The sequence below is a fragment of the Canis lupus genome, chromosome 14 (genome assembly GCF_011100685.1).
Source record: "Canis lupus familiaris isolate Mischka breed German Shepherd chromosome 14, alternate assembly UU_Cfam_GSD_1.0, whole genome shotgun sequence".
Classification (NCBI taxonomy): Eukaryota; Metazoa; Chordata; class Mammalia; order Carnivora; family Canidae; genus Canis; species Canis lupus.
The window spans coordinates 37,452,036-37,472,091 of record NC_049235.1 but is presented as its reverse complement, the minus strand read 5'-3'; the positions used below and the strand labels follow the sequence as shown (position 1 = coordinate 37,472,091).

The 20,056-nt window shown below is 35.1% G+C and overlaps 1 protein-coding gene across 6 annotated transcripts in view; it reads right to left on the bottom strand.

Moving 5' to 3' along the window:
- STK31 (serine/threonine kinase 31) overlaps nt 1-20,056 on the bottom strand; it is an 86,722-nt gene that overhangs the window by 48,440 nt on the left and 18,226 nt on the right. For all 6 annotated transcript variants that reach the window (XM_038557121.1, XM_038557124.1, XM_038557125.1 and 3 more), the window contains exons 8-14: nt 19,014-19,188; nt 15,793-15,908; nt 13,373-13,532; nt 10,444-10,566; nt 3,882-4,061; nt 2,170-2,286; nt 465-584 (exon numbers count right to left, since the gene is read on the bottom strand). In XM_038557121.1, coding sequence (XP_038413049.1) covers nt 465-584; nt 2,170-2,286; nt 3,882-4,061; nt 10,444-10,566; nt 13,373-13,532; nt 15,793-15,908; nt 19,014-19,188 — 991 coding nt within the window. The remainder of the gene's footprint in view (nt 1-464; nt 585-2,169; nt 2,287-3,881; nt 4,062-10,443; nt 10,567-13,372; nt 13,533-15,792; nt 15,909-19,013; nt 19,189-20,056) is intronic.

Genomic DNA, 20,056 nt, shown 5'->3' with positions numbered 1-20,056 from the left:
GTTAGGTTTTATAATTTTTTTAAGGACTTATTTGAGAGGGAGCACGAGCAGGAGGGTCAGAAAGAAACTGAGAGAGTATTCCAAGCAGACTCGACACTGAGAGTGGAGCTCAATGCAAGGCTCCATCCCACAACCCCAAAATCATAACCAGAGCTGAAACCAAGAGTCAGATGCTCAACAGATTGTGCCACTCAGGTGCCCCAGTCAAGGTTAGGTTTTGAAGTATACAAGGAAAGCAAAGATTTAAGACAATCCAAAAAATCAATATATTTTTATCAACTAAATCACTATTTTCACTATAGGGTGAATTTGATTACACACCACCTAATAATAGTTATGCTGTTTTTCTAGTAATAATAAATAATTACTTACACAATGGGTATTAAACTCCTTGAGAAAAATTTAAGCATTAAAAAACTCAAGGCATCAATATGGAAGACCAAAAAAATAAAGCATAATCCAACCTCAATACTGTCCTTATACTTGGATTGTACTGTAGCAATAAGCCTTTCCTCTGAATGGATCTTCTGTAGTATTTGACTGTATGTATTTAAAATGATCTCCTTGTCTGCATCACCGTGCTCCTAAGTGAAATAAATCATACACATGGAATTATTCAAAATGGAGTATCCAAAATAACTTAAACTTTCAATAACAATGAATAAACTTTAAAATGATGCCTTTAACAAAATTCTATTTCCATTTCAAAATATTTCTTAAACATATCTTTTTCTAGACAGAAGAGAGACTGATGTTAAAGATGTTCATATAGAAAATTTTGCTCCCATTACACATTATCCCTACAAATTTCTAGAGCAGTGTTAAAGGAAATCAGGGATATCACTACACTAAATTTAAGAACTAAACAACAAATACAACTCCAACACTTTATTTTTAGAAATCATCTATTAACACCACTTATAAAATTAAATCTGACAAAAAAAATACAAACTTCCAGCTATAAAATAAGTCATGAAGATGAAAAGTACAGCATAGAGAACCTAGTCAATAATATTTTAATAGTGTTGCAAAGTGACAGTGATGAAGCTTATCCTGGCGAGCGCTGAGTAATGTAGAGAACTGTTAAATTACTATGCTGTACACCTGAAACTAATGTAATACTGTATGTTAATCATACTTCAACAATAGAAAAATAAATAAAGCCTGAATAAACCATATAAATACTATTAAAGATATATTATTTAAAAATAGAGAAATATAGTAACATATATTTATTTTTCAATGCTAACCTGAATAAAACTGCAAAAAGTAAAAAGAAACGAGTAAAATGAACAATATAATCAATGAGACTTTGGTAAGCAGCCCAAAAGACTGGGAAAGAATCTCAGTGAGCAATAATAACATTACAAAATGCTTTTGAGGAGCTACATTAATTTTTAACTTGGTACAATAGAGAATATACATGGTACAGAAAGGAACTACTAATCAGTCTTGCATACACACTTCCAGAGGTTTCTCAGATTTTAATTTTTCACAAATTCTCAAGAGTCTTTTCTTACAGTCATTAGGTACGATGGACTCAAGAATCAAATGACATAGAAAGCTGATGTATTCAGATTAAGAGGAGTTTTCCTAGAATTAAACATTAGGTTTTATTTTTTTTAATGTGAAATGTACTATTAAAATGAAAACATAGGTGATGAGTATTAAGAAGGGCACTTATGATGAGCACTGCGTGGTATATATAAGTGATGAATCACTAAATTCTACTCCTGAAACTGGTATTACATTATATGTTAACTAAACAGAATTTAAATTAAAATTTGGAAGAAAAAAAAGTACATATGTAAAAAAGTGATGGTTATCAGAGGGGAAGGGGCTAAGGGGGTGGGATATATAGGTGATGGGGATTAAGGAGTGTACTTGTCAGATGAGCACAGGATGATGTATGGAAGTGTTGAATTAGCTGTATTGTATTCCTGAAACTAATAAAACATTGTATGTTAACTAGCATTAAAATAAAAACTTTAAAAAACTGAAATTATCACTGTGGAAGGGTAAGAGTTTGTATTGTGTTTGGATTAGAATTTGACAGTGTTACTATTTCAAACAGTAGAGGAGAACTAAGATCAGTCTTCATCCTTTCTAATTAACAAGAAAAATCATATTGCTTCAAAGGAAACAGTAATAAAGAATATCAACACTCACAATCAGAGATATCTCCAGTTCTTTGCAGACACTTGACTCAGTCTTCTCTAGGATTTCATCAACATTATTGATTGTGTCTTTAGAAGTTTGTGTTTCTTCCACAGAGAGATCAAAAGCCTCATGTGCAAAAAAAATTAAAACATGAAAGGAATTCATTTAATTATTCCAATTAGTATTGTATCCTTAGACCTAGAGCAGAGCATTAGCCTATGCAATGGGCAATGTGGAGGAAATAGGAAACAATAAGGTACTGCCCTCACGAAACTTACACATCAAAAAAGAAAAGGCACACACATATTACATACATAAAACAGATTTTTTTTAACATAATCTGTGGGTAAGAGACATAAGAGGAAAAGTATGGAAAAGAAAAAAACAGAAATAAGACCAAGATTCTGTGAGGAATAGTAAAAGCAGCACTCTGATTAAAAGCTGGTAAGAACCATAAACGCTCAGGTAAAAAATTTAAATCTGATAGGTAGTAGGCAGACGATGTCAGCTCTTTAATAAAAAAAAAAAAAAAAAAAAGAGGCATATGATTATATCTGTTACTTAGTGATGATATGCTAAGTATTTAGGAATCTGGAGATTAAAAATTAAAGATTAACCCAGATGACTTCCATCTCATTGGGAAAACAAAGGTATTTTCTATCAGGAAACAGACTTTATAATCAAATGTTATTAGAATAAAATCAAGGGCCCAAATTATAACATAGAACATAAAAGTCATAAGCAGTCACCTTGATGTCAGACATTAGATATGTGATTACGGAGATTTGTTTTTAGGAAAAGCTATGGAAATGAAAGAAAAGGATACATTATAGTTAACCTAAGCAGAAAGACATTCTGATCAATAACAAAAGACAACAAAGAAATAATTAGTTAATATATCCATTAAAAATTACCAAAATGAAGAGTTCTGGAGGTAGCTGGAGATTAAAGACTCCCCCACCCCACCCCAAGACAAAGCTAGAAATGCATAGATGTAAATCATTCACACAGATAAATGACAACTTGGGTGTCCTTGCCCTTGCTGAGAAGGTCACACAGCAGACAGAAGAACAGAGAAAACACAGAATCAGTAATAAAGTGAGGCTGAAATTTAATTAGAATTCCAAATACATTAATGCAAAACCACATGCCTCAAGAGCTTTTGGAAAATTTTTTAGTTCTTAAGAACTAAAAAAGAATAATAAACAAAACACCGTATCTAATATCTAGTATCAACTGAGACTAGTATTCTCCATTTATGTTGGAAATATTTAAGATACCTAACACTTTAAACCTTAAACACTGCCAAATAATTAATATATTTTTAGCACAACCAGTTAGCCAACTAATACTAAAACACATGTTTTACTAAAAAAGAAATTAGAGGAAAGCTCTACTATCTGTATGTATATACAGACCCTTATCTCTACACCATTAACTACAGAATAATATACATTACACTTGTAATAAATTCCAGTGATACTATCTTATACCTACAATGGTTTATGAAGCTGTTTTTCATTTAAGTTCCTAGAGAATACAATTATGTAAATCCCCCACACCTCCATCCAAGCCCTGTTCCCCTTAATCCCTCTCTTCCTCTTCCTTTCTTCCCTTCAGAAAAGAAGTAAATTATATTTGGAAAATTATTCTTAAAAAACCCATATCCCCTGGTTTACACTACAACACCAAAACCACCACTGGGCAAGAGCTCTTATTACCTTTACAGTGTTCTGGAACCATGCTACAAGACGTTGTAGAGAAACTTCTGTTTCACTTCTAACACTGATGAATTCCTCTCTTTTATCACACTTCCAGTCATAAAACTTCTTAAGTATTTCTTCAGACTTTGTCCCTTCTTTGGCCTGTCCATACACTGCCTCTAAAGAGGTTGACAAATCCTATAGAAATATATTTCTCTTTATTAAAGTTTATTAACTTCATATTAGGATTCAAGCACTTACTAAAATCTGAAACAAAAAAAGTAGTACGTTGAATCCCTATACTTAAGCATCTTATAAATAAAACTTAGAAAAATTAGATATGAAAATATAAAACTACCCAGAAGGGGATTTATTTGGGTTACAACAGTAAAAGTTAGACAAAAAATTCCAATTAAGGAAGACCCTGAAAATATGTATGTACTTAATAAGGATTTTGGAAAGGACTAGGTGGCTCAGTGGTTGGGCATCTACCTTTGGCTCAGGTCGTGTTCCCGGGATCAAGTTCCACATCAGGCTCCCTGTGGCCTGATGTCTTTGCCCCTGTCTCTGTGTCTCTCATGAACAAATAAAGTCTTTGGGGGGAAAAAAAAAGAAGAAAGAGAAGAGAAGAGAAGAGAAGAGAAGAGAAGAGAAGAGAAGAGAAGAGAAGAGAAGAGAAGAGAAGAGAAGAGAAGAGAAGAGAAGAGAAGAGAAGAGAAGAGAAGAGAAGAGAAAAGAACTAAAAGAGACAAGAGAGCCTACTAGCTCTCCCTAGGAATTAAAGTCTAGAAATGTTGCCAAGACAAGAGGAAAACTTAAAAGATCCCAGAAATTTTTATTACAAAACTCTGAGAAACCCTTGGAAAGACAGAAGATAGTTGATGCTCAGCAATAAGCAAGTCACTGCAAAGCAGAAGGCCTGCCACCACAGCAGAAAATATCATGTGGGAAAAGAGAACCTTCTTCAGATGCCCTTCTCTCACACATTGGAAAGCAGTAGCACAAAGCAAGCAGCAAAGGGTTTATACAAGTAGAGTATAGGAACCTCAATGAGGCAAAAACTGATAACCATTACAAAAATGCTGGCCATCCACTAAGCATTTTCTTTCCTTTCCTTTTCCCCTGAATACCTGGTAGCATTTACACCCAAGGGTAGTAGCTCCTAGAAAAGAGGAGCTTAGGCAGAGGAACTGAGAAGTCCACTGAAGAATAAGATCATCTAGAAGAAAAGCCAAGGAGAAGTAGTTGAGTCCAGACTATAACCCTAGAAGCTCTGAGAAACAACCCCATCCTATTCCCTAAACCCACCTGAACTCTTTGAAGTTACGTTCCAAGCTTCCACCCCTCCCTAGAACCCCTCTACCACCCTACTTCATACCTACATAATAGCACAGGACTAAGCTTAGAGTTCTCCAAGGGAAATAGGAGATCTTTAAGCGGAGGTACAGAGGAGGATAAAATGTATGACTAATACAAGAACTCTGAAATGAATATAACTTATAAAAAAAAGCAAAATCAAAAACTCAAAATAAGCATAACAAACATTCTCAACGAAAAGAATATTAAAAACACAAAGCAAAACCAAGTAGTTACAAACAATAACCAACTGAAATTAACTGGTACAAAAGAAATAATCTTTGAAATAACACAATACGTTGACTAAATGGCAAAAAGAATACAGCTAGAGAATCAATTAGTGAACTAGATGGTTAAGTCAAGGATGCCTCAGATCCCTCCAAAAAGACACAGAAAGGGATAAAAAAGAAAAAAATGGGTGAACAATTAAAATATGCATGAAGAGGATATAACAAATTTAAATGTCCTTCTAATAGAAGTCCCAGGATAAGAGAAAAGGTAAATGGGGGGGGTGGGGAGATGGAGAAAAGAAAGATAGTATCGTAAGAAATAATTATCAAACATTCTCTAGAGTTAATGAAAGATATAAAATTTCAGACTGAATTAACTCATATTAAATCTAAACTTAAATATGGTTAGTGCAATTTAGGAACAAAGTCAAAACACTGAAGTTTCCAGTGGCTTTGGGAAGGTCACAGATGAGTAAAAATCAAACTGACAACAACTTTGGGAATAAGAAAACAATGGATTATTGTCAAAAGTTTGAAAGAAATATGGACTTTGAACCTACTATTTTATAGCCAATTAAACAACTGTTTAAAAGTACTTAAATGCAAGCATTTGTTTAAACCTCGAAATGTTTAAATATCCCGAGACAAGAGCACCTGGGTTTCTCAGTCGGCGAGGTGTCTGCCTTTGGCGCAGATTATGATCCCAGGATCCTGGGATGGAGCCCCAAATCAGGCCAGCTCAGCAGGAGTCTGCTTCTCCTTTTCCCTCTGCTCCTCATCGCTCCTCCACCCCACCCCCACCCGTCATGCTCTCTTTCTCAAATAAATAAATAAAATCTTAAAAAAAAGATAACCTGAGACATTTAATATTTTATGAAATCAACCACACAAAGACCTCTTTGAAAGTACTATTAGAAGGGATCCCTGGGTGGCTCAGCAGTTTAGCACCTGCCTTCGGCCCAGGGCATGGTCCTGGGGTCCCGGGATCAAGTCCCACGTGGGGTTCCCCATGTGGAGTCTGCTTCTCTGCCTCTCTCTCTCTCTCTCTTTCTCTCGAATAAATAAGATCTTTTAAAAAAATGAAAGTACGCTTAGAGAGAGGCACCTAGGTGGCTCAGTCAGTTAAGTATCCAACTCTTAATTTCAGTTCAGGTCATAATTTCATGAGACAGAGTCTTGCACTGGGCTCCACACTCAGTGGAGAGTCTGCTTGAAGTTTCTCTCCCTCTGCTCCTCTCCCTATTCACACGTACTTGTGCTCTCTCAGATAAATAAATAAATCTTAAAAAAAAAAATACTCTTAGAAAAAATACTCCAATACACAGAGAAAACCAAAAGATATCCAAAAACTTACGAAGAATGAGCAAATAACTCTAAAGTTTATTATCTGAGTTATCATATACAATATTCATAACACTCCGTGACTAAAACCTAAACAATTGTACTTGTCTGATCAGCTGATTTTGGGATGGGAAATACAAAGGTGACAAACACAGCCAAAGCAAGTGAAAATGTTCTAAGAATGGTGCTGGGAAAATTGGACATCCACATGCAGAAGAATGAAACTAGACCACTCTCTTGCACCATACACAAAGATAAACTCAAAATGGATGGAAGATCTAAATGTGAGACAAGAGTCCATCAATATCCTAGAAGAGAAAACAGGCAACACCCTTTTTGAACTTGGCCACAGTAACTTCTTGCAAGATACATCCACTAAGGCAAAAGAAACAAAAGCAAAAATGAACTATTGGGACTTCATCAAGATAAGAAGCTTTTGCACAGCAAAGGATACAGTCAACAAAACTAAAAGACAACCTACAGAATGGGAGAAGATATTTGCAAATGATGTATCAGATAAAGGGCTAGTTTCCAAGATCTATAAAGAACTTATTAAACTCAACAGCCAAGAAACAAACAATCCAATCATGAAATGGGCAAAAGAAATGAACAGAAATTTCACCAAAGAAGACATAGACATGGCCAACAAGTGCATGAGAAAATGCTCCGCATCACTTGCCATCAGGGAAATACAAATCAAAACCACAATGAGATTACCACCTCACAGTAGTGAGAATGGGGCAAATTAACAAGGCAGGAAACCACAAATGTTGGAGAGGATGCGGAGAAAAGGGAACCCTCTTACACTGTTGGTGGGAATGTGAACTGGTGCAGCCACTCTGGAAAACTGTGTGGAGGTTCCTCAAAGAGTTAAAAATAGACCTGCCCTACTACCCAGCAACTGCACTGCTGGGGATTTACCCCAAAGATACAGATGCAATGAAACACCAGGACACCTGCACCCCGATGTTTATAGCAGCAATGTCCATAATAGCCAAACTGTGGAAGGAGCCTCGGTGTCCATCGAAAGATGAGTGGATAAAGACGATGTGGTTTATGTATACAGTGAAATATGACTCAGCCATTAGAAACGACAAATACCCACCATTTGCTTCAACATGGATGGAACTGGAGGGTATGATGCTGAGTGAAATAAGTCAATCAGAGAAGGACAAACATTATATGGTCTCATTCATTTGGGGAATATAAAAAATAGTGAAAGGGAATAAAGGGGAAAGGAGAAAAAAATTAGTGGAAAATATCAGAAAGGGAGACAGAACATAGGAAGACTCTTAACTCTGGGAAACAAACTAGGGGTGGTGGGAGGGGAGGTGGGCGGGGGGGGGGCGGGGGGTGACTGGGTGACGGGCACTGAGGGGGGCACTTGACGGGATGAGCACTGGGTGTTATGCTATATGTTGGTAAATTGAACAATAAAAAATAAATTTATAAAAAAATGTTCTAAGATACTAGGGGTAGACAGTAGAAAAAGGGGAAGAAAAGAAACCATGATAAACAGAAACATGAAATAATTACAGAAATAAGTTCTAATAAAACAGTAATTATAATACATTAATCAAGTCATCCATCAAAAAGAAAATAAATAGGTGGAAAAATAATTTTAAAAGGAAACAATATTTTAACACCATAAAAGAAAAATAGGTTACATAATGGTTAAAAAGTTTAAGATACATAACAATCATAAATACATTAATACCCAACAATAAAACACTGAAATTTTAACAATTTAAAGAATTAGAACATACCACAAAATATATTAACTAGAATTTATAACAAAAATATCTCAAAACTGATAAACTGATCAGACCCAAAACCAAAGATACAGAAGATTTTTTTTTTAAGATTTTATTTATTTATTGATAGACACAGAGAGAGAGGCAGAGACACAGGTAGAGGGAGAGGGAGACGCAGGCTTCATGCAGGGAGCCCGATGTGGGACTCGATCCTGGGTCTCCAGGATCACACCTCAGGCTGCAGGCGGCACCAAACCGCTGCGCCACTGGGGCTGCCCAAGATATAGAAGATTAAAGGTTAAAAATAAAGCCTAAAAAAAAAAATTTAAAAAAATAAAAAATAAAAAAAATAAAAATAAAGGCTATACATTAGGAACTTCACACCAAGAATAACCAGAATATACTTTCTTTTTTAAGTTACAAGAACAGTCATAAACAACCAACCATGTATTTTAGACCACAAAGGAAGTCTCAATAAATGTTGAGGAAATCAGAAATCATGAACTTTAATTTCTTTGACCTCCATTATTGAAGTTTAAGTTTTATTTCTTAAGTATTTGAAGAATACAAGTAAATATTAAACAACTTCTCACCAAAACAGAGAGAAGTTTAAAGAATATTCTGGTGATCTAGGTGAACAGTAGGAAGGGAAACAAACCAGATATAGCAAAAAGTCCCATAAGATTAAACTTTAAGAAGAAAAGAGTTTTTAAAACGATATTGGTTGCAAACCTATGTTTACTAACAGTTCATGAGAAGAAATAAATCTTCACAGGGTAAAGTAAAAATTGTACTGTAGATAGGAACATTCTCACTGCCCTTTTGTTTGCAAAGTTTACTTCGCTATTCTTGAAGAACTTATACTATTACATGGTATGATCTAAACTATATCTTCTTCCAGGCAGACAGAGAGAGTGCCCAGATGTCCCTAAATATCCTTTTTTCCAACTCTCTAGCAAGCTCATTCCCTGCAGTCCAAAATAAGACAAGACTGTCAACTAGCACAGCCACTATTTAACATCGTCCTAAAAATATTGACCAAAGCAGTAAAAGTTCAAAGATACATCAAAAGGAAATGGAGAAGCAGGTTACTGCTTTCAAATGGTATGTCCACAAAGAAAGCTCAAAGAATATTAGAGAAATGAGAACTAAAAAGTTCAGGAGAGTTGCCAGAGACATCAATATATAAAAATCAACAGTAAAAATAAATACATACATACACACATATATATCTCAACAGTATTCTGCCAACCATTAAAAATAACTAAGGAATGGAAAGTAAGATAGTATCCACAAAAGTAACCAAAAGCATATATATCTTGGAGTTAAGTGAAGAAATGCCGAGGCCTTTTAGAGAATTATTTTAAACATCATTAAAGGACATTAAAAAAATATCTGAATAAGTGAAGAGAAAAATTATGTTAATAGGTGGAATGGAACACTGTCATGCCTGTTCACGCCAAATAAAATCATTGCTGAGATGGCAGGAGAAGGCTGAAGAAAGGTTCCATAACATCCTATAGCTATGGTACTCTAGCCCCTGATCCTGGATCAGGACTCCTCTCCTCAACTCTTGGCATGTGACCCTACTAGATTTTCTGCTAGAATCCAAAAGACAACAGGGACTCACATGCCTGCTACTACTTCTATCTTCATGAATTTTCCCAGTGAATGCTGCTCTAGCAAGCCTGATAGGTCTATTTTGCCTTATTTGCAGGATAGACACACATACGTACATAAACATTAAATTATGTAAAATTTTAATTCTATTAAGAAATTAGAATTCATCAAAGAAAAATTCTTGCAGCCATCATTACTATGTGAAGTCTCAAGGTAAATGCTAATTTCACCATCAAATGATAAACATTTTAATGTAAATATATCTTTTTGAATTCTAACCTGCAATGTTTTCAAGCGCTTATTAAGAGGTAACTCATCTACTTCCAGAATAAAAACTTCCATTGCCATGTTCAGCTTCTGTTGCACTTCGTTTCTTTTGGCAATCAAAATACTCCCTTCATCCTGAAGAAAGAAAACAAAGAATAACCATCATTAATAGTATATCAAGTGGGCTGTGGTGTTTTTTTCTTTTTAATACATTGACCTATTTAAAAAACAAAAACAAAAAAAAACCTGATGTCTTAGAGTAAAATTTAACATTACGTTCTCCAAACAGTAGCTTTTAAGACAAGTTATCTCTCTCCTGAGATCACCTAACTCACCGAGCTTTCTTTCCCTTAATTAGAAATGACTTTTAATAATCCTGCTCTAATTTTTCCCATTATATATGCAATGAATTTTTTCTTAAAAAATTATACAAGTCCTATTATTAATTACACACTAACTCCCTCCTGTTCCCATTCCACCTCCAATTCCTTCATCTACTTATCCTTCAAGATTCAGTTAATCTCCACCATGGTAAAAACTCCAATTTTAGGTCTAAGAGGCTATGTTTGGAAACAAGCATATGACAGACATCTAAGAATCTATGCATTAACTCTAGATAGTACTTACCAAACTGTATTGAAACTGTATGTATATCCCATATTCAAGAGAAAGGATCATGTCTTAAATCAATTTGTGTCTCTGCTACTATAATAGTTTCTGACACATACACTTAAAAGCTTGAATTTTAGAATATTCTTTGTGTAAGCTGAACCAGACCATTTTATAAGTATACAGGGAAAAAAAATAATCTCTTCACCGAAAATATACATGGCAATCAATTTAAGGTACTGTGCAAAATACACAAATGAAAATAATATTATTAAGACACAAGTTAAGTTCAGTAAGGGATATAAAATGGCGGGGCACCTGGGTGGCTCAATTAAGTATCCAACTCCTGATTTCACCTCAGGTCATGATCTCAGGGTTGGTTGTGAGATCAGGCTTTGCATTTGGCATGGAGCCTAAGATTCTCCCTCTCCCTCTGCCCCCTCTTTACCCCTTCTTAAAAAAATAAAGGCAACTTTAAGCAGCAGTTCTAACTCTGTATTTAATTCAATAAACCACTCTTCCATCTATCAAATGAACATCAGGGCAATGAAGCCTAAAAATCAGGGTACTTGGCTAGCTCAGTGGTTGAGTGTCTGCCTTTGGCTCGGTTGTAATCCTAGGGTCCTGGGATCAAGTCCCGCATAGGATCCCCATGGGAGCCTGCTTCTCCCTCTGCCTATGTCTCTGCCTACATCTCTGCCTCTGTGTCTCTCTCATGAATAAATAAAATCTTTAAAAAAAAAAAAAAGTAAGTCCTGAAATGTCAGCAGTAAGCAGAAACAAGTAAATGCTTTAAAAAATAAAAATCAGAGGCACCTGGCTGGCTCAGTCTGGAAAGGATATGACTCTTGATCTCAAGGATCATGAGTTCGAGCTCCACACTGGGTGTAGAGATTACTTAAGTAATTTTTTTTAAATCTACTAGAATACCAAGTCTTACAGCTACATTAAGCCCTCTTTCTCTTTCTCCTGAATCAAACCACAAAAACAAAAATTAAAATGTAGTTCTTTTTCATCTTATTACATAAAAATACATCATGAATTATTTTAATATTGACAACATAGTTTAATTAAGGAAAAAGAATACACTTTGCAGTCAGACATACCGGAGTTCAAATTCTGTATTAACATTTAGAACTATGTAATCTTATGTAAGCAATTTCCTTAAACCCTGTAGGTCTCAATTTCCTCAATTTTTTATTAATTTCTTGTAAACATTTTAAAAGTATAAGAAAAAGATTATAAAGTACCCATCACCTGTACTTCATACAGATACAAAATTTATTGCTTCTGTCACATTGTTTTCTTCCATAATCAGAAGTAAATGGTTAGGGTCTAACATGTAAAATGACACAAATATAATCTCTTCTCCAAATTTAACATTCCTGCCATTTCCAAAGGCCTAGTTATTCTGTTTCACTTCTCACTTAAAGCCAGCAAGGTTGCCAACTGGGCAACCTAGGCATGAACTGGCAATAAGAATTTCAGAGTATAATCCCCAGGGGCAGAAGCCACCAATAATTCAAAAAGGGGGAACTCCAAACACAAGTACAGAACTCACAGACGCTATGGAAAGCTATGATTGTGGTATCTTTATCTGAAAAATAAGGAGTTCTGTTCAGCTTAATATAATAATCTAAAGAAAGTTGTGATAGGCAATATACTTGTACCTATGCTAATAAAGATTTCATAGGAAATAATCTGTTCTTCATACATTCCCCTACCCACAAATAACCACCTCTCAGTAATGGGTAGCTTAAATAGCACTTAATAGTAAGGCCCAGTCCAATACTGCAACATAAAACACACCACTCAAATTCAAAAACAAGATACATTAGGTGTCAGAGCCATCCTCGCTTACAAGGTTCAACCCCCTCAAAAGCCACCATCTTTACAGGCACAGTTTCCAAGGTTCCTCAAGGATGGTATGTCCAGTTACAAAAGCCCCCACCAAGTATTTGTAGTTTACAGTTCCTCAAGTCTAGATATAAATTACTTGCTAGGACTTTTATTTACCTAACTATTGTTGCCTAGTAATATGACTAAAATATCATTTTATCAAATAACCAAGGGGAGAGAGAAGGAACTGACCAATGGTCAAATGCAAAAGGGGAAAAGATCTTGTTAACACTTTATCCACAATCACCATTTATCTATTCTACCTTTAACAAGGTAATAAAATTAGAATCAAATTATTAATATGAATATGCTATAAAAATTAAATATTTCATGCAAAGTATTGCTACAATATCTACAATCCTTCTGCTTTCCCAAATGATATCCCCTTATGTCCAACAAATAAAACCATAATAGAGAAAAAGTCTTGACCCACCACATTTTGACAAGTTTGTATGTTCTCCTGAGCAAGACTGTATTCTGCCCAAATTCTCTCTAATTCAGTCAAAGAAGCTGGGATGGTAAAGGACTCTTCTTCTAGCACTTGCATAGCATCTGAAAGGTCATTTCCAAAACGAACATTGATGTTGACACGTCTATTTAAAAACAGAAGTGAAAACGAAAAGATCAAGAAATTTGTAAGTTGATGTGAGAAAAAGTTACCCTTAAATAATAATTGTCTAAAGTTACTATTTTTAACACAGCTATGAAGAGATACTTGTTAAAACCTTATATAAAATCATAAATTAACTGGTATAACTTGTAATTCAAAATATATTTGATTGATGGGCACCTGGGTGGCTCAGTTGGTCAAAGTTTGACTCGATTTCAGCTCAGGCCATCAGATTGGGGTTATGAAATCAAGCCCTGCTTTGGGTCCCATGCAGGTAGGAAGTATGCTTGAGATTCTTATTCCCCCTCTTCTTCTGCTCCTGCTCCTGCCCCCCCTGCTCATGCTTACGTGCACGTGCTCTTAAAAATAAATATACATTTAAGAAAAAAAATCAAATAAAACTTTTATTAAAAAACTTTTACGTAAAGGAGAATTTCAAAAGTCTGCAGAACTTTAAATGATGTCAAATAAACCTTCAATTTTGGTCTACAGTTAGATTTCTGGACAATTCTTTAAAAATGTTAGATTTAGCCAATCTTGTTTACCAAGACTACAGGTACAGATTATGTAGCCCTAATACACAGACTAGCTTTTGTGGCATTGAAAAAGGAAAAGGAGATCCCTGGGTGGCTCAGCGGTTTAGCACCTGCCTTCAGCCCAGGACGTGATCCTGCAGTCCCGGGATCAAGTCCCACATCGGGCTCCCGGTATGGAGCCTGCTTCTCCCTCTGCCTGTGTCTCTGCCTCTCTCTCTCTCTATCATGAATAAATAAATAAAATCTTAAAAAAGAAAGAAAAGAAAAAGGAAAAGAAGGGCAGCCCCGGTGGCTCAGCGGTTCAGCACTGCCTTGGGTCCAGGGTGTGATCCTGGAGACCCAGGATCGAGTCCCACATTGGGCTCCCTGTATGGAGCCTGCTTCTCCCTCTGCCTCTCTCTTTCTGTGTGTCTCTCATGAATAGATAAATAGAATCTTAAAAAAAAGAAAAAAGAAAAAAGAAAAAAGAAAAAGGAAAAGGAAAAGAAAAAAAGCAATCGGATAAGCAGGACAGCTAGCAAAACCAACAAGGTCCATCCATATTCGTTTCTCTACTTTCCAACTAGACTGCCACCATTCTAATAACACATCATTTCCTCAAAGATGTACCAAAATGTATTGGATTATTTTGGTCCTAAGTCTGTCTCATAGCTGTTCCAGTGTAGCCACTTCATTTTTGGTAATGCATCAAAAGTTAATTAGCCTCTAGAGAATAAAATGAGTCAATCTAGAGGCTTATAAACCAGATGCCAACTGATAGATTTATAATGGAGAATATAAATTTCCACTGGATAAAACACCAACACACAGTATTAATTCAGATAACATCTTCTAACTGTTTCAAAGTACTTGAAAAAATGAATTCCTGATTTCAGTTCTTAGTGTAGCATGCAAAGAGAACTAGGCTGTCTTGACAACTATTTTTTTTCCACATTCCAGAAAGGGGTACAAATTATCCCTAACCAACAATAAGGCAATCATCTATTAATATAAAATATCTACATAACCCATATACAGAGAAATGCTAAATATACTCTGCACAAGACTTTAGCTAACCAATTTCCTCTTTTCTGACTCCATGAAGACCATTTTCCTTCTGACTGTATGAAAACCACTTTTTTCTTTAAATAGTGTATTAGTTGGTAATTTAAATTACTGAAGTCTTCAGTTTGGGTATAAGCCTAAAAATAACACCAAGCAACAAAACTGGGCATAATAGTTTCACATCAAACTACTACTTAGAACTTGCGTTGATTTTAATTTCACTCTCATATAGGACACTGAACAATCTAACTCCATGTAGTGACAAAGGAATGCTAACAAAAACACTGTAAAATTCATCTCAGGAATAACTGTTTTTAGTCTCTTTCCTTAAAGGCATAAAAATATATAGATTAAATGTCAAAAAATGGTGGGCTTATAATTTAAACAAAGTACTAATTAGCAATTATTTTAAATTCTCCTTCTTGGGGCGCCTGGGTGTCTCAGTTAAGCACCTGAATCTAGTTTCAGCTCAGGGTCATGATCTCAGGGTTGTGAGATAGAGCCCTAGTCCAGCTCCATGCTCAACATGAAGTCTGCTTGAGACTCTCTCCTCTTTTCCCTCTGCCCCTTTCCTTACTCTTGTGCTCTCTAAGTAAATAAATAAAACCGTTAAAAAATCAAAATTAAACAAATTATCCTTCTCAAAAATATGTTTTTACCTACCTAATTTCTTTCAATATTTCAACCTTAACTGCCAGATTTTCCATTCTGGTACCGACACAAGTCTTCAGAGTGCTTTCTAAATGTTTAGTCAAATCCATGGTGGTCGCTTTCTCTTGCTGCAACAAAAAACAAGCACATCCTAGTGAGTCTCAAACAAGAAACTATATTTCTGTCACTTAAATGATCTTAAGCCATAACTAAAATTTTAAAGGTTAAAGAACACCAGAGTTGCCTGGCTGGCTCAGTTGGTGAAACATGCAACTCTTGATCTCAGGATCATGGGTTCAAGCTCCATGTTTGGCATAGAGATTACTTTAAAAAAATTGGGGGGCGCCTGGGTAGCTCAGTCAGTTATGCATTTTACTCTTGTCTTTGGCTCAGGTCATGATCTCAAGATTATGAGATCAAGCCCCACACCAGGCTCTACACTCAGTGTGGAGTCTGAGATCCTCCTCTTCCCCCTACTACTCCCTCTACTCATACTCTCTCTCACTCATGCTCTAAAATAAATTTTAAAATCTTTGAAACAAACTTTTTTTAATGTTAAGCCACAGGACAACTGATTTCCCTAGTAGCTGGGATCTGAAAAAGATAGTCTATTCTAGTTTTCTGTCTCCACACAGATGACTTTATTTCATCCTAAAAAGAAGCCAAATAGAAATAAATTTCACATATTTTCTCTCTTAATACTTAAATTTTAAAAAGATAAGTAAAAGATCCCTACAGACACCAAAAGATTAATGACTATTTTTTATAAAGTCCTGTGTCATTCTACATTACAAAAGAATCAAAAACATCACTTCACTGACTCAACCTAGAATAAATTCCCTGATTCTGAGTATTATCCCAAATACAAGTGTACCATGATTACCCAAAATAACGTATCAAGCAGTAATATGGAAAAACACCTGGCAGTTTTATTCTAATCATACTACAAACCAGCTATTACATAAACATTGAAATTTTACTCAGTATTTAAAAAAAAAAAAAAAAGAAATTTTACTCAGTATTTGAACACACTCTTTAGTACTCACATTCTCTCCAATTCTTTAGTTAAATAATAAGACAGAACCAGCACAAGCTGAATGCTTATTACTAGTATGCTACATTCAGGTATGCGCATGTCATTCTGCTCCCATTCATTGAACAGGATGACCATGAAGAATCAGTAATGACTGTTCTTAACTCTGTTTATATTACATGGAATTGTTATTATAATTACTCCAAAATTACATAAATCTAAGAAACAGGAGTGGGAAAATCAATAATTACATTAAATAAAAATTAGCTAAATGCTCCAATTAAAGCCTAGGAGATTATCACTTTGGATGAAAAAGCTTAGATTCAGCTATATGCTGCTCATAGATACAAAGAAACAGATAAAAATTAAAGGATGGAAAAGATATAACCTTGTTATAATAATATCAGGCAATGTGGGCTTTAATACAGGGAGCCCCAGTAATAAATAGGGTTATTACATAAGGATGAGTCAATTCATCAGAAAGACAAAATTCTAAATGTATACGCAATAACAAAGTTTCAAATTCACAAAGTAAAACTTAACAGAAAAAAGGAAGAATCAGACAAAAATAATAGTATCTGGAGATTTCAACACTCCTCTCTGGGTACTGATAGAACAAGCCACTTCATTTTTGGTAATGTGCTCTGGAAAATACCACATATGGATTTAATGGCTGACAATTGAGTTCAATTACCAATGGTCAATGATTTAATCAATCAGACCTAATGAAACTCTCATCTAAAAAAAAAAACCACAACTCCAAATAATTAGGTTCTAGGGAGCTTCCAGATTGGTGAACAAACCTATGTACTGGGAGAACGTGTGGCTAAGATTCTCCCAGGTCCCCTAACCGACCTTCCACCCCCATCATAACTTCCTCCATGCACCTCCTTTTATTTGGTTGTTCTTGAGTTATATCCTTCATAATAAAACTGTAATCATAATTATAGCACTTCCCTGAGTTCTGTGAGTTGTTTTAGTGAATTACTAAACAAGGGAAGTAGGGATCATAGGAACCCTCAAATTTACAGAAGTATAGGTAGTCCGGGAACTTGATTGTGGCTGGTATCTGAAGTGGAAGAAGTTTTATGGGACTGAATCCTTAACTTGTGGGGTCTGTGGCAAATCCTAGCTGGTATTTAGTATCACAAGTGAATTGTAGGACATCCAGTTGGTGATGATGAATTGGAGAAACAGTGATGGGATGGCAAATTAGTGTCAGACAAAACTTACACAACTGAAAAATACACAGTATTCTTGGGGGGAAAAATGCCCTGAATCTGAGCAAACCTTGAGACCTAACTACCATAAAAGCAAACATACGGAGTTAAAGGACCTTCTTAAGCAACAGAGGTTCACAGATTAAACAATTTAAGAGATTTATCATGCAAAATGCAACGCACAGGTCTAACTGGGATCCCAACTGGAAGAAATGAAAGGACATTCATAGAACAATCCAGAAATCTGAACAAGATATTAAGGAACTATTGTTAATTTTTAAGTATAAACAGTATTATGGTTGTCTTTTTTGAAGTTATTTTCTACTAGAGGCATACACTAAAACATATACAGTAGAATATTATGAATGGGATTTGTTTTAAAATCATTCTGGGGCACCGGGCTAGCTTAAATCAGTTGAGTGTCTGCCCTTCAGCTCAGGTCATGATCCTCGGTCCTAGGATCCAGCCTCACAGTAGGAAGTCAGCTTTTCCCTATCCCTCTGCCCCTACTCACTCGCTTGCTCTCTCTCTCACTCACTCTAACAAATGGATAAAAAATCTTTAACTCAGGAAAAAAAAAAAAAAAAGTAACTCAGGAGGTGTAATTTTTTTAGAAAGACTGACCATGTATCTAACAATTGCAAAAATCAAGTGATGAGTAAATAAGGATTAATTATTCAACTCTCCTTCTAGAATGTTTGACATTTCCCACAGTTAAAAGTTGTTAAAAGAACATAAAAGGAAACGTAAATGAGAAATTACTAATCTTGCAAACATTAAGTGAAATCCAACGATGGTAAATTGGAAGTATAAGAAAAAACTTCATCTGTAAACAAATATAAAGAAAGGAGAAAATGAGAAAAGGGGGAAAGAAAGGGAAGAAAACAAAAAGTGATAGCAAATTAAACAAAAAAGAGCAGATGAGTGTACAGATTTCCCAGATGCCCATTCTTTACTTTATACCAGCAAACATACTATACCTGCAGTTCCTGGGCAGTCTGTTCTACTTTGGACTCTAAAGCTTTGTAACTTTCAAGAAGAACTTCCTTCTCTGTTTTAAGTCTTTCATTTTCTTCAATCAGTTTCTGGTCCTGCTTAATTTTTGCCAGGCTGACATTAGACCCTAAATTAAAGTCTCCAACAGCCAAATTTTCCCTATTAAAAACAAATTCACTCATTTTAAAAACCAAACTGTATAAGGCTGACAGAGATCATAAATCTAAACTAAATCATTTGGAGCTTTTTATACCGTAATATATCTTAAGTTTATTTTGAAAACTAATCTAAAGCCTTTATCTAACACTAAAAAATATTTTAATGCAAGCTAAATTTTATAACTGAAGTCATATTTCAAAAACAATGCTACCAACGCTCAAATATAATCCAAACTGCAGCAAAATCAACTCCAGCACATAGAGTAAAAAGCGACCTTTATCAGTTTCTTCCAGTTCCTCCTCCCCCTCCCCATCAACCCCACTCCATTTGACAGTTGTTAGTTTTGTTTCCAAGATCCCAAAAAAAACTACATCACCCAAGACATGGCATCATGGCTTGGATCATGATACAGAAGCTTATAAATGGTTTGGTACTTAGGTTTGGTACTTATTAAACCTGGGTTTCTGCTTCAACTTTATAATTCAAAATTATCTAAAAAGTGAATTCCCTTTTTAATAATCAAATTTCATCATAATAAGTCATCACAGGAGGAACAACAAAGACTTTCTCTTTCGTTACAAAGAAAAGGTGATTCCCTGACATTCATTAAAATAGTCTTAAAGCCATGGGAAAACTTCAGAGTTTATTTGAAATTCTGGTTCTGCCTGAATATTTCAGATTTAGGGGTATATTTTTATTTTTGATAAACATATTCAAAAGAATTACTATGAAGAGCTGATATATGAACTTTAGACCATTGAGGAACGATTTTTCTTACAAAATGGCTTTTAATGAAAATTTTCCTGCTAAAGCAGAAAGGAATACATGTTTGAGACAAGCAGAAATGAGTATCATCTCTCAAAATCAC